This window comes from Panthera leo, chromosome A1 (assembly GCF_018350215.1).
Source record: "Panthera leo isolate Ple1 chromosome A1, P.leo_Ple1_pat1.1, whole genome shotgun sequence".
Lineage (NCBI taxonomy): Eukaryota > Metazoa > Chordata > Mammalia > Carnivora > Felidae > Panthera > Panthera leo.
This window is the reverse complement of record NC_056679.1, coordinates 117,268,869-117,284,038: the sequence shown is the minus strand read 5'-3', so window position 1 is coordinate 117,284,038 and position 15,170 is coordinate 117,268,869. Positions and strand designations below refer to the sequence as shown.

General features: G+C 40.1%; 2 protein-coding genes across 17 annotated transcripts in view; both read right to left on the bottom strand.

The window, feature by feature from the left end:
• Nucleotides 1-15,170, bottom strand: part of LOC122219239 (protocadherin gamma-C5) — a 136,924-nt gene that overhangs the window by 28,026 nt on the left and 93,728 nt on the right. The window contains exon 1 of one of the 16 annotated variants that reach the window (XM_042937454.1): nucleotides 3,226-6,232. The exons of 14 other annotated variants lie outside the window; for them this stretch is intronic. In XM_042937454.1, the coding sequence (XP_042793388.1) occupies nucleotides 3,226-5,655 (2,430 nt within the window). In that variant the 5' untranslated portion in view covers nucleotides 5,656-6,232. Of the gene's footprint in view, nucleotides 1-3,225; nucleotides 6,233-15,170 lie in introns of those variants that run through there. One more of the 16 variants, XM_042937608.1, reaches the window with a different exon arrangement.
• The window catches only part of LOC122224931 (protocadherin gamma-B2-like), a 62,308-nt gene that overhangs the window by 20,386 nt on the left and 26,752 nt on the right, over nucleotides 1-15,170 (bottom strand). The gene's annotated exons all lie outside the window — the stretch shown is intronic.

Here is a 15,170-nt window from a genome sequence, read left to right as displayed (position 1 = left end):
TATTTTATAGGTGAGGAAACTGGGGTTCAGAGAGGTTAAGAGATGTGCGTGAAGCTAAACAACTAATACATGCAGTACTAGAACTCCCCCCACTCCCACACCTGGTTTGTCTGAGAAAAAAGACTCTCTTTCTATAATATCTTTTTTTAAAGCCATTTGTTTTAAATTTCTTTTATTTATTTTTTTTGAGAGAGAGAGGGAGTAGGGGGGAGGCAGAGAGAGAGGAAAAGAGAGTGCCCCAAACAGGCTCAACACTGACAGTCCGGAGCCCAACTCAGGGCTCTGATCCCACAACCCTGGGATCATGACCTGACCCTAAACCAGGAGTCTGATACTTAACTGATTTTGCCAACCAGGCACCCCTCTATAACATCTTAAATGATTTTTCTACTAGTTTTTAATCTGTATGATCATAAACTAGCCCTTTCCTGATACCTTTCATATTTAAGAACTAGACCTCTTATAGGTCTCCATATTTGCAAGTTCACACCAAAAGAGGCACACGGTCAATTACTAGCACTGGAATATCATAAAGCCTTAATCCCATATCCCTGACTTGATCTTTTTATGCCAGGTTTGTGATTCTCCCATTCTACAGTTTAAAAACAGCTTTAATGAGATACAGTTCACATACTATACAATTCATCCATTTAAAATGCATAATTCAGGGTGCCTGGGTGGCTCAGTAGGTTAAGCATTGGACTTCGGCCAGATCATGATCTCACGGTTCTGTGCTGACAGCCTGGAGCCTGGAGCCTGGAGCCTGCCTTGGATTCTGTATCTCCCTCTCTTTCTGCCTGCCCCTCCCTCCCTCTCTCCCAAAAATAATAAACATTAAAAAATAAAATGCACAATTTAATGCTTTTAGTATACGTGAATATGCTAAAAGGATACAACCATCACCACAATCTAATTATAGAATCTTTTTGTCACTCCCCAGAGAGGTTCCATACCCACTGTCCAGCTTTTTTTTTTTTTTTTTTTAATGCTTCTTTTTGAGAGAGAGACACAGACCGTGGCAGGGCCGGGGGGGGGGGGGGGGGTGGCGCAGAGAGAGAGGGAGACAGAGAATCCAAAGCAGGCTCCTGGCTCTGAACTGTCAGAACAGAGTCCGACACGAGGCTCAAACCCACGAACCGCAAGATCATGACCTGAGTGGAAGTCAGATGCTTAACTGACTAAGCCACCCAGGTGCCCCATGTGCTAGTGGTTTAGGAAGATTGTCTCTTTAGATGACTGAAGGATCCTCTTATGTCTTCCCTATGTTGCTCTTCTAGAGCTATTCTACATAATACATATGTATTTTATTTATTTGAGTATACTTGACACACAATGTTAATTTCAGGTGTACAACAAAGTAATTCAATGAGTTTATAGAGCTATTTTATGTAATATCTTAAGGTTGAGAAATGACAGGATTTTCTAAGTTCAGCCTGGCCCAATAAGCCTGGTTCTTTGAATGCCAGAATAACACTTTGCTTCATAAATATGTTAACTGACAGACTGGTACATTCTAGGGCAGAAGTTTTCAAACTTGTCTGCACATTAGAATCACTTGGGGACCTTCAAAAAATACTGAGCCCTGTGTCCCAAGAGATTGTGCTTTAATTGGTCTGGGATGTGGCCTGGGCTTCAGAATTTTTAAGGGGTCCCCAGGTAATTCTAGTGTGCAACCAAGTTTGAGAACACTGTTCTAAGGAAAATACCAGTTGATTCCCAGTCTGACTTCCAGTCTGACAGCTGCTTCTCTCTGGCTTTCATCTTTTCTTAGTCTTCCCATTTATGCCTCTACTTTGTCATTTCTGGCCGTCTCCAGATTTTATTTCAAGGTGTGCTTAAGATTTTGGATGGGTAAAGAATAAAAATAATAATAGTAATAGATAAGATTTTTTTTAACACTTATACCAGGTTCTGAGATTACCTTAGCCAAGAACTCATAGCTGATAAGTGGTGAAGCCCTATTTGTCTAACTGCCAAATCCAAGGGTTAATAACAATAATACACTTATTAGTAATAAAATAAGTGACTCTCCCACAACCGGAAGTGTGTATAGGTTTCACTAAAGACACAGGCTTTACAGTTACCTGCACACCAGCCTGAATAAATGAAAGCTTTACCTTTCTCAAGATACAAATTTACCTACATTTTATACTGTGTATATACTTAAAAAAATAATGCTGGAAGGATGGGGAATAATGCTAGGGTACAAAAGAACTTTCAATTTGTACTATATGTTCTTTTGGACTGTCTAGATTTACTTTCAAAATAAATGATTACTTTTACTTTTATAATTAATGGTGATTATGTCTTTAGATTTGGGGATTATTGTTAGCTTTAATTTTTTTAGTACTTTTCTCTATTTCCCAAGTTTTTTATATTACACATGCATTACCATTATAACATAAAAATATTTTGTAGGTAATGTACACGTTATTTCCAGCAGTGTACTTGAAATAAAAGTTAAAGGATGCCTGGAATTTTATTTATTTTTTAAATGTTTATTTATTTTTGAGAGAGAGACAGAGTGTGAATGGGGGAGGGGCAAAGAGAGAGGGACACAGAATCCAAAGCAGGCTCCAGGCTCTGAGCTGTCAGCACAGAGCCTGATGTGGGGCTTTAATCCACAAACCTCAAGATCATAACCTGAGCCAAAGCTGGAGCTTAACCGAATGAGCCACCCAGGCACCCTGAATTTTATTTAATTGAAAATCACCTGAGAATGAGGTACAGGATCTGCATGCATAGGCAAAGGAAAATTATCAGCGGACCATTAGTTTTAATGCAGATGTTGCAATCAAAACAAAGACAGACAAATGAGGTGGTTGTTGTATTCCTAGCATCTGCCACTTGTTAGAGGTATCTAGCAGCTCAGCTTGCTGTCATTGCAAATGACACCAAACTAAGCTCTGAGGGCTGAGATCTTGGGTTATAATTTAATGGCCTCTTAGCAAGATTGGTTAGTTGTGACGCCAAGTGAGTGCTGAAGGTGTGAATTGGGGCCACACAGGAGTTAGTTAATTCTACACCATGTGGGACCACAAACCACACTCTAGCCACGCCATCCCCTTCACAAATGCATGATGTTTGATCTACACAGGGCAAGGTGAAAAAGTAGATGCATCATTAGGAAAACATCTTCATCACTAAAACAACAGCTCCATCCCTTTCTGAACATGGTCCAGGCATCAAAAAGCATTAATATCATTCTGGGATGCTAACCCTTACCTGTCCTGGAGGGGAGCTCTCTGCACCCAACACTTGCCTATAGAACACTGGATCACAGCTCCGCAGTGTGTTCTGGCGGCTGGCCAGTGGGCTGGCAGCACCAGGTTTCTTCAACAGTGGGTCGCTGCGGCGTGAATCGGTAGTGAGGTACACCTGATGGTAAAGGTGCGGTGGCATCAGACCTCCCCGCACAGCGTCTGCATGCAGAGAGGACCCTGGTGTTCGGTACAGGGAGCTCACAGGTGCTCTGTACAGATCCCTCGACTGTTTCCACTTGTAAACTTTGAATATGATCACTCCCAATACTGTGACTGCAAACCCCACAGAAACCAGGATTAGAGAGAGGAGTAGATAAAAGGTGAGATTTTTATTCTGCTCCCGAGGGGCAGAGCCAGAGGGGAATTCAGCCCGGGCTTCAGGAGATTCCTCGGTTACTGACACAGTCAGGGTTGCGGTGGTGGACAGTGATGGCTCCCCATTGTCTTTGATCAAGACCATAAGAGTCTGCCTGGGCACATCTGTGTCCTGAACTGGGCGGGAAGTGCTGACTTGACCCGTGTGAAGCCCCACAGCAAAAAGGCTCTGGTTGGAAGCTCCCAAGAGGCTGTAGGAGAGCCAGGCATTGTGCCCAGCATCCGGGTCCCAGCCTACCACCCGAGTGACCACATAGCCAGCAGCGGTACCTCTGGGCAGCATCTCCATTGAGCTCCGGCCAGGCCGGGGGTATAAGACCTGGGGGGCATTGTCATTGCGATCAGTGACAAATATGTTCACACTAATGTTGGTGGTCAGGACTGGAGTGCCCCCATCGCTGACATGAACTGTTATTTCAAATTCTCGCCGATCTTCATAGTCCAGGGGCACTACAGATGACACGATGCCAGTGTCACGATTTATCGTGAAATAGTGGCCCACTAGCCCAGTTTCAGCTTCTTGTTCCAAGAGAAAGAAGGAAAGGCGAGCATTCTGCGGGGCATCAGGGTCCCAGACACTTAGATTTAGTATTGGAACCCCGGGGATGTTATTTTCCTCAACATAAACATCATAGGAGAACTGGGAAGACTGTGGAGGGTTGTCATTGATGTCAGACACTCGTACCTGCACGATTGTAAGGGCTGAGAGGGAAGGAGTTCCAGCATCTCGAGCAGTGATGCTGAGGTTGTATTCTGGGACAGTCTCACGATCCAGGGCTGCGCTGGTTTTCAAAGTAAAGTAATTCTTGAGGGAAGAAGTAAGGCTAAAGGGGAGACCTGGTGGCACCTCGCAAGACACCAATCCATTCTCCCCAGCATCCAGATCAATCACACTGAGCAAAGCAATGACAGTTCCAAGAGGGGCATCCTCGGGAACTGGGCTGTACACAGAGGTGACTGTAATCTCTGGGGCATTGTCATTCACGTCCACAACCTCTACCAAAACTTTGCAATGTGCTCCTTCGGGATTGGCACCTTTGTCTTTGGCCTGTATGTAAATCTCGTGGAGTTTTGTGTCTTCAAAGTCGAGGCGACCTCTGATTGTCAGCACCCCACTTACAAGGTCTAAGGAGAATAGGTCTCGCACACCGGCGCGGTTGTGGCTGCCAAAAGAGTAAATGATTTCACCATTGGGGCCTTCATCCAGATCAGTTGCATGAACTCGCACCACGACAGTACCCGGCGGCGCATCCTCCAGGACTCGCGCACGGTACAAAGACTGATTGAAGGCGGGTGCATTGTCATTCGCGTCCAGCACGGTGATGCGAATGGGAAGGGTAGCGGAGCGAGCCGGGGTTCCTCCATCCAAAGCCGTCAGCACCACCTGGAGACTTGGCTCTCGCTCCCAATCAAGGGCGCGCTCCAGCACCAACTCCGCGTACTTGGTGCCGTCCTCTCGCGTCTGAACGCGAAGCGCAAAGTACTCATTTAGGCTCAGCTCATAGGTTTGTAAAGAGTTGCTTCCTACATCGGGATCATGCGCGCTCTCCAGCGGAAAGCGCGTGCCTGGCGCCACGGCCTCGCTAATCTCCAATTTCATTTCCCGGGTAGGGAATGTGGGATTGTTGTCATTGATATCCTGGATCACCACTTCCGCCCTTAACAGCTCTAGTGGGGTCTCCACCACCAGCTCCAGAGTTACAGTGCAGGAGGGCACTGTCCCACAAAGCTCCTCCCGATCCAGGCGGTCGTTCACAAACATCTCTCCAGTCTCCCGATTCACCTCAAAGAATCTTCGGCTAGCTCCAGACAACACCCGTAGCCTGCGTGCTGACAGGCTGCTGAGATCCAAACCAAGGTCCGTGACCACGTTGCCCACCACAAAACCTTTCTCTCTTTCCTCCAGAATCTCATAGCGAACGACGGCAGAAGCCTTGTGCAAGGCACCAAGCAGAAACAAAACTCCCACTACTCTCCCGATGCTTACCAGTCCGCTCCTCCAGGCCTCTGGGACCATCTCACTCAAAGGCAGTTCCTCTTAGCGGAGTCCAGATCTTTCCGGCTTTTTCGCTGAGAAACTTTCAGCGGGTTAGCGCTTGAGCGCTAGGCACGGAGTTGGACATGGCTTTCTCGATGCCGTTGATTTGCTCACCGGCTGTTCAGTCTCTGCCTCATCCCGGGGCACCGAGAGGGGACGGGCCAGGGCCAGATCTCCAGCGTCTTCATTGGCCGACAGCGGCACGCAGAGTCCCAGCCAATAACTGCACGAAGAATGCGCTAGCGCCGGGCTCTCTGAGCGGGACAAACGCTACCGCCAGGAACTTCACTTTCCTTTTGCTTCTTTCCTGAGTTTAGGGCCAAAGCGCCTTGGCAGTTACCTGTACATCGGCAACCTACCCTGGCCTGAAAAGCCAACTGCAGAGCCATGAAGATGGCTGTCTTGTAGGTTTTCAAACCAAACCAAGGCCTATTACACATTTTTTTAAACCGCTGCCTGTAATCGCAAGAAGAGAGGGTCAAACAAACCCAGAATGACACAACACCATCTGGAAAAACACAAATATGGTTTGTTGGAGGGCCGCGTAGAGCCTATCCAGTTGGACTCTATATGTAAAGGAGCATTTATCATTTCTGTGGAAATGTTAATAATTTCAGCGTTCTCTCTTACCAAATGAGACTGTACAATTCTCTGTTTCTCAGTAAAGAAAATCAATAGGAACCACTATCTGGTTTAACAGTTTTATGTAATTCAAAATTTAGATTTTTTTTAAAACTGGATGTTGTTTAGTTCTCATTTCTTAAGAACCAGGGAGCAATGTGACAACTCCCTACCCCATCTTTCCTAACAAACATAATGTCAATCATAAAGCATAATTTCAAATGCTTCCTTTTACATGGTCAATCCACTTCCCAAGATCTTGTATTAATATGCCACAAAGAGAAGTTGCATTGCTAAAGAAGGATAATACCCATTCCCCCCTCAAAAAGAAAAAAATCTAGGCCTGTTTATCACCTGGGACCTTTATAAAATGACTAAGATATAGCAGCAACGCTCCATAAACTCTTTAGAGAAATACACAGCCTTTAACCCAAAAAATAAAGAGCCTTGAAGAGTTTTCTACATTTAGGACATGAAACAAACCAAATAGCACTTATTAGGATAATGAATAAGAGAGTCAGGTATGAAATAAGTCAGAGCTAACACATCCTTGGGCAAGAAACTACCCTAAAAGTGTTTCTGAGTTCCCATCCTATTAAATGAATATGGCAGGTAAAATGTCTGGCATAGAGTAAGCCCAAATTACTGATCCAAATTACCCCATTAAATACGAGATGCCAAGTTTTAGAGCCTCATACTGTTTCTGTATACTTGTCTTGGACATCACTTTGAGTGCATATAGACCTTTCTGAAGTGTAACTGAACCCTGAAAGGGATAGGCAGACATATTAGATAGGTAGATAAGAAGTATACAGTATAGAGGGTATTTACTGAAGAGATAAAAACCATATTTGACCTGATTCTCCGTGTCCTCAAAACTTTCTCTCTTAAAACCCTTAGTTTTAGGGGCGCCTGGGTGGCTTGGTCGGTTAAGCATCCAATAAGCATCCGACTTCAGCTCAGGTCATGGTCTCACGGTCCGTGAGTTCGAGCCCCACGTCGGGCTCTGTGCTGACAGCTCAGAGCCTGGAGCCTGTTTCGGATTCTGTGTCTCCCTCTCTCTGACCCTCCCCTGTTCATGCTCTGTCTCTCTCTTTCTCAAAAATAAATAAACATTAAAAAAAAATAAAAAAAAAACCCTTAGTTTTAAATAGTTTGACAACAGACCAGACCACTAATAAGGTTGACAGGCATTCAAAGACAGAATATATTCCATAGAATATATTTAGAAGACAGAATATGGCCTAGTCACTTGCTACTCAAGTATAAGCCAAGAACCAATGGCATAGGCATCACCTAGGAGCTTGTTAGAAATGCGGAAACGCAGAAATTCTCTAGCTTGACTAAATTATAATTTAACAAAATACCTGTGTGATTTGAATGTGCCTTAGGGTTTGAGAAACACTGATTTGCAGTTTCTTCAGAGATAGACTGATTTACCAATCATTTTTCTCATTCACAATCACTTAATTACAACATGGCTTTTGAAAACTGGTTTTTAAAAGTTGAAATGGTTTTCCCATTTATAATAAGGCCCATAGTTAATTCCTAAGATTTCTTCAGAAGCCAGCAGAATCCTCTTGGATCCATGCTCCACAGTGGCCAAAAGATCTTCTTACAATTTTAATTAGATGATACAATTATCCAGCTGAAAACTCCTCAGTAGCATCTCACTACTCTTGAAATAAAATTCCAAATCCTTTGCACAGTATCCAAATTCTCATGCCTTCTCCTTCTCTAAATACTCCATTATATAATATAGTCATCAGCCAAGCTTTTTTGTGCCCCAAGGCTTTTAGAAAGACTATTCCTCTCTTAGGAAAGCTGCTTACCCTTCCCTCCCTTTGCTTCGCTAGTTTCTACGACTCTTTCAGGACTCACTTTAAATGTTATTTCACGATAGAGGTCTTCCATTAGACCCCAGTTAAAACCAGGATTCTTTGTTATGTGCTCTAAGAGCACCTTATATTTCCTTTGTTGAGTCTAGCACAATTTAATATTTTAGAATTATGTTTTGTTTAAGTATAATGTCTGCTTCTTCCACTACAGAAGAAGCTGTAGGAGGTCAGAGACTATGCCTGTTTTGATGATCATTTATATCCCTGGCACCTAGCACAGTAGGCATTTAAATGCTTCCCCCTCCGCCCCCCCCCCCGCTTTATTAAAGTATAATTGATGAATATAATTGCATAAGTTTAAGGTGTAAACATGATAATTTACTATATTGTGAAATAATTAGCACAATATAGTTAACATATCCATTACCCCAGTTTGTTACCGTTGTACATGTGTGTGTCCACATATGTGGTGAGAATGATTAAGATATCCTCTGTCAGCAAATTTCAAGAATATACTACAGTACTGTTAACTAGAGTCACCTTTCTGTATACTAGAGTCCTAGAACATATTCATCTTTAAGTGAAAGTTTGTACCTTTTGACCAAATCTCTCTACATTTAATGCTTATTAATATAGCAATCTTCGGGGCACCTGGGTAGCTCAGTCGGTTAAGCGTCCGACTCCAGCTCAGGTCATGATCTCATGGTCCATGAGTTCAAGCCCCGTGTCGGGCTCTGTGCTGACAGCTCAGAGCCTGGAGCCTGCTTCAGATTCTGTGTCTCCCTCTCTCTCTGACCCTCCCCCATTCATGCTCTGTCTCTCTCTGTCTCAAAAATAAACATTAAAAAATATATATAGCAATCTTCATGCCAATGGCCTACTAATCATGAAATGCACCAAGGATTATATATGGTCAATTATATGCATCCACTTTCCCTAGAAGTAAGCATTTTTGGAAGATACAGTCACTCTTTCAAGCTACCAATGGGTCTAATGAAACTATTTGGTAACCTAATGACTTGAATAACTTGCTAAAGAGCCAAATAAGGTGTGGTAATACAACTCACGCAAGAAGAAAAAAAAAAAAAAAACACAGGATGCCTTGCTGTGCCACCTATATTAAGGGGGAAATGAAAGCACCAGTGTTAAAGGGTCAACACAATTTTCCAGTCTCTTTCCTCTTTCCTTTCTGTCCTATAATTTCAAGAGAGCCTCTGATCAGTGAGATACAACAAAAATAATTTTAAAATAGAAAGTGATTATGTTATAGTTGTCAAGAGTGAAGCCTTAGTGTCAAAAAGACTTGAGTTCCAATACTGGATATTACACTTAGTAACTATATAACCATGAAGCTCTTATTTTTCACTTCTCTTTCAGTTTGTTTATCTGTAAAATGGGAATAATAACAGCACTCCTTGACATTACCACAGGCATCTCAATCTGTTAATATTTTAACAGCTTTATATTTACCATAGCGTTCATCTAGACATCTAGATCATCTAGACAATGATTTTCAGTAATTTATAGTTATGCAACCAACATCACAATCCAGTTTTAGTATATTCCCATCACTCCCAAAGGCCCTAATCCTGTCTGCTATCAATTCTTGCTCCTACTCCCAGCCTCAGGCAACCACTGACTCAAAAATTCCCAAGTCAGGGCACCTGGGTGTGTAGAGCATGCAATTCTTGATCTCGGAGGTGTGAGCTTCAGCCCATGTTGGGTGCAGAGATTACTTGAAAATAAGATCTTTAAAAAAAAAATTCCCAAGTCATTCTTAACATCTTTTTCTACATTCCCACATTAATTACCAGTACATGCCAATGTTTACTACCTCCAAAATGTATTCTGAATCTATTAAATTACTTTCCCTTTCTACTGCCACTACCTGAGTCAAATACCTTAAATATCATTATGATTGGCTACTTAATTTTTAAGGCCAATGAAAAATGAAAATGGGAGCTTCCTTATTTAAAACTTAAGAATGGCAAGATGGTAAGAGTAGAGAATTAGCCCAAATGCAGGGCCCTCCTAAAAAGGGGACCCATGTGATCGCACAGATTACACACTCATGAAACTGCCCTTGCCTGGCACAGAGGAAGGTCTCCATAAATATGTCCTAATATCATTTTTAAATACTGGGTAACTACCTAATATTATTCATTCTCAGAGGATCAGTAATATCAGAAAATCTTGCTCATGAAACTGCTAAAAAATGTATTACCCCCTTAAAATTCTAAATATCATCTAGTAATCTTTCAATTTAATGTAATTTGACTATTTGAAGAACATTCTGAGGTCAAAGGTCAAAAGTCAAATTAAGGGAGCATGTGAAGAGAACTGGTATAAAAACAGATAACCGATAGGTTAATCAAACATGTATCATAATTTAGACAGGTGGGTGATTCAAGGATTTGGTGAATAAGCTGAAGAGTTTAGCCTTAATATTTATCTCAAGTTTATGTGAAAAAATATTCTGCATACTTTGATTTGAAAAAGATCTATAAATCTTAAGTTTTATAAAACCTCCATTCTATCTCCCCTCAGACAAGAAGAAATTATCTTGCCAAAGTATTTTAAAACTACAATGATAATCAGTGATTTTTGAGATCAAAAGTTTAAGAAAAAAAGATTTACCTCTTTTCCCATTTGAGTGCTATTCTCTTCTAGTCTTGATTGCATTAGTACTCTTATTGTTTAATAGATCATAAACTCAAATGTGCCAGGAAACTACCCGCAAAAATTATCAATAGCCCACTTGAAAATCTTCCAAGACGCCTAAATTCTCCTTAGAGAGAATCTGTTCAATTTTTCCCCAGCACACTATTACATTTTTACCTAAATTATTATCAGTTCTCACCAAATGGGTAGCCTTGTGTGATTGAGCTGTTTTTTTTCTAAATGAAGTAATTTGCTTCAAAATATATTAACTTTGAGTGCGAAAGAAGTGTGGCTTTCTGATCTTTAAGCCTTTTATCAATACAGAAGTTTAGTATACAATAAAGATACTATCTCAAAATACTGAGACAAAGATGAAGGTTTTTTTTAAAACACTTATTTTTGAAAGAGAGAGAGAATGTGAGCAGAGAAGGGACAGAGTAGGAGACACAGAATCCAAAGCAGGTTCCAGTCTCCGAGCTGTCAGCACAGAGCCCAATGCGAGGCTCAAACTCACGAACGGTGAGATCATGACACGAGCTGAAGTCAGATGCCCAATGGATTAAGCCACCCAGGCGCCCCAAAGATGAAGGTGTTTAATAAACAGTACTGAGACAACTGGACAGCCGTTTGAAAAAAAAATAAAAATTAGATCCATTACTCAGCACACACAAGAATAAAACCCATACAGATCAGGAATCTAAATGTAAAAACCAAAAAATCATACGAGTATTAGAAGAAAATGGATGAATTTTCTATAACCTCAGTGTGGGGCAAGGGTTTCTAACTATGACTCAAAACCTAAATGCAATATAAGAAAAGACTAATTACTTTCATTACATAAAAATAAAAAGGAAAAAAGACTGCAATGCAAAAAATACCCTAGACAAAACTGAAAGGCAAATTACATACTGGGAAAAAATATTTGTAACTTATATCTTGGGCAAAAGATTAATATCTCTAAATATATAAATAACTTTAAAATTTTAGGACAAGACACTAAAAAACCATACAGAAAAATGAACATAAGACACGAACAATTTTTAAAAGAGATAAACAGGCTCTTAAACATGTAAAAAGGGGCATGTGGGTGGCTCAGTGGGTTGGGCATCCGACTCTTGGTTTCAAGTCAGGTCATGATCTCACAGTTCATGAGTTTGAGCCCTGCGTCAGGCTCTGTGCTGACAGTGTGAAGTCTGCTTGGGATTCTCTGTCTCCCTCTCTCTCTGCCCCTCCCTCTCAAAACCCACTCCCTCTCCCTCTCTCAAAAATAAATAAAACTTTTGTAAAAATGTGAAAAGATCCTTAAATTCAATCAGAATGAAAGAAACTCTAATCAAAACTACTCTGAGATTTTTTAAATGATCAGATTGGCAAAAATTAAAAATCTTGATGACATATTCTGTTGTGGAGGTTGTGGGAAAATAAGCATTCTCATCTACTGGTAGGAAAGCAAAAGAGTACAACCTATATGGAGGAAAACAGTTATATCTAACAAACCTACATATGCATTTACCCTATGGCCCAGTAATCACACTTTTAGGAACTTACCCTGAATATACACTTCAAAAATTCTTAAAATACATATGCACCAGATTATTCATTACAGCATTATTTTTAAATAATTTGTAAATGCAAAAAGATTAGAAACTACCTAAATTGCATACTAGAGATTGGTTGAACATACTATGATATGTACACATATAATGGAGTTTTAGAAAACTATAAAAAATGACCTCTATACATTCATATAGAATGATTTACAGGATATACCATGTTAGTACAAAAACCAAAGTGAAAATTTTTGTTTCTGATCATGTGAAACTAGCCATATCATTATAAACAACTTAAACACTGATGAAAATATGTGGAAAAATGCTTTCAGACATTGGCTTAAAAGGAGTGGAAGACTAAGAGAAAGGAAACAAATAAGTTGAGTCCTAGGATCTCTCATGTTTTTCCTGGAGGCAATTTTCAGACCATGGGGCAAAAAAGGGGAAATCCAAGAATAATATAGTTATCTTGCTGAGTTGAGGAATAAAAATTAGCATTTAGGAAGACTGAGGAAGCTAAAAACTGTGGAACAGAGAACGGAGCTATGTAAAGAACTCCAGAAGTCCGGATAAGGATCCGGTGAGTCTTTGGATGAACTATAATCTGAGCGTGTACAGAATGACAATTATCCTGAAGCTGAGCAAAGAACAAGAGACCTATTAGCTGAAATTTTTCTGGAGCTCACATAGAGATGGGAAATATTTGGATTCCATTCATCCAGAATATAAAAATCTTGACAACCCTCCAAAAAAGATCGCGACTTAGTAGTAGGGCTAATTAGCCCAATGCAAAGGTTTCTATAAATCTTTTCTAACAAAATTTTAAAACAAGCCTTGGAAAGATCAACCAGATCTGCAAATAACTTAACTGCCTTCCAAAAAACAAATTTCAATACTTTTTTCAAGTAGCATTTTATTTTTTTAAGTTTGTTTCTTTATTTATTTTGAGAGAGAAGAGAGTGCACATAAGTGCACAAGCAGGGGAGGGATAGAGAAAGAGGAAGAGAGAGTATCCCAAGCAGGCTCCATGCTGTCATCGTGGATTCCAACTCAGGGCTTGACCGCATGAACCATAAGATCATGATTTGAGCTAAAACCAAGAGTTGGATGCTTAACCAACTGAGTCACCCAGGCACACCACATTTCAATACTTTTTAAAGAAAAACAACAAAACACAAACACTCAACAATGTAACATTTACAAAGTCTGCCATCCAATAAAAACATTACTAGGTATGCAAACAATCAGCAAATTGTGACTTAAAACCAGGAAGAAAATCATCACTAGAAATGACAAAAGTAATTAAATTAGCAGACAATGAATTTAAAAAGCTACTGTAAATGGTCTCAAGGATTTAAAGGAAAACATGAAGCTACTGAGAAAAATGGAGAGAAATGAAAAAATGAAATGAAATTTCTGGAAGTGAAAAATACTGTATATGAAATGAAAACTTTACTAGATGGGATTAACAGCAGCCTAGACATAAAGAAGATCAATGAACTTGGAAACATGGCAAAACAAACTGAAAATACTGAAAAAATAGAAACACAGCTTCAGCAACCTGTGGGAAAATGTCAATTGGTCTAACACAAGTAAAATTGAAGTTTCATAATTGTGTATGTGTGTGTAATAATATTTGAATACAGCCCAAAACTTTCTAAATTTAAAGAAAACTATACATTGACAGACTCAAGAAGCTCAATGAGTCCCAAGAAGGATAAAACACCAAGAAAAATACACTAAGGTCATCATTATCAAATTTCTGAAAATCATAAATAAAAAGAAAAATTTAGAAGCAGCCAGTGGGGGAAAAAAACAGTAAAAACAAAGCAACAAAAATGTAGACTTCTTATTAGAAACTAAAACAAAGAAAACTGTCAGTCTAGAATTCTATATCCAGCAAAAGTATCTTTCAAAAATGAAGGTGAAAGAAAGATCTTTTTCAGACAAACAACAAACAAGAAAATATGTAACCAGAAGATTTATTCTGAAAGTTACAAGAAACATTAAAAAAAGTTCTTCAGTCGGAAGGAAACTGACACCTGATGGAAATTTGGACTACGTAAAAAAAATAAGTGACACAAAGATAAAAATGTACATTACATATGAAAAACTTTTCTTCTCACTTTCTCGTTTCTTTAAAAAATAATTGATTATAGGGGCTCCTGGGTGGCTCAGTCAGTTAAACGTCCAACTCTTGATTTTGGCTCAGGTCATGACCTCACAGTTCATGAGTTCAAGCCCCACACTGGGCTCTGTGTTGACACTGCAAAGTCTGCTTGGGATTCTCTCTCTCTGCCTCTCTCTCTGCCCTTTCCACATGTTTCTCTCTCTCAAAATAAATAAATAAACTTTAAAAAATTGATTATTTAGAAGGCAGGGGTAACCCAAACTTGTAGGAAAGGCTCGGGGAATCTAGGACACCTAGCAGCCAAAATGAAGGTAAAGATGCTGAACCTGAACCCGGAAAACTATGTCCACAAAACCAAGCCAGACTTACAAAGAATTCCAAGAAACTGTGATCCTACCTTATGTCCTTTTGAGATCCCGTGAGAATATGTATGGAATTAAACTGGAATTAAACTGAAAATCAGTAACAGAAAGCAGGAAAATCTCCAAACACTTGGAAATAAAACAACACAGTTCTAAGTAATCCATGGGTCAACAAGTCATGAAGGAAATTTAACAATATACTGAACTGAACAAAAATGAAAATACGCTTATCAAAATTTGTGGGATACAACTAAAGCAGTTCTGACAGGGAAATGTATAGCACTAAAGATAAAAGTTTTCAAATCAATAAACTATGTTCCTACCTCAAGAA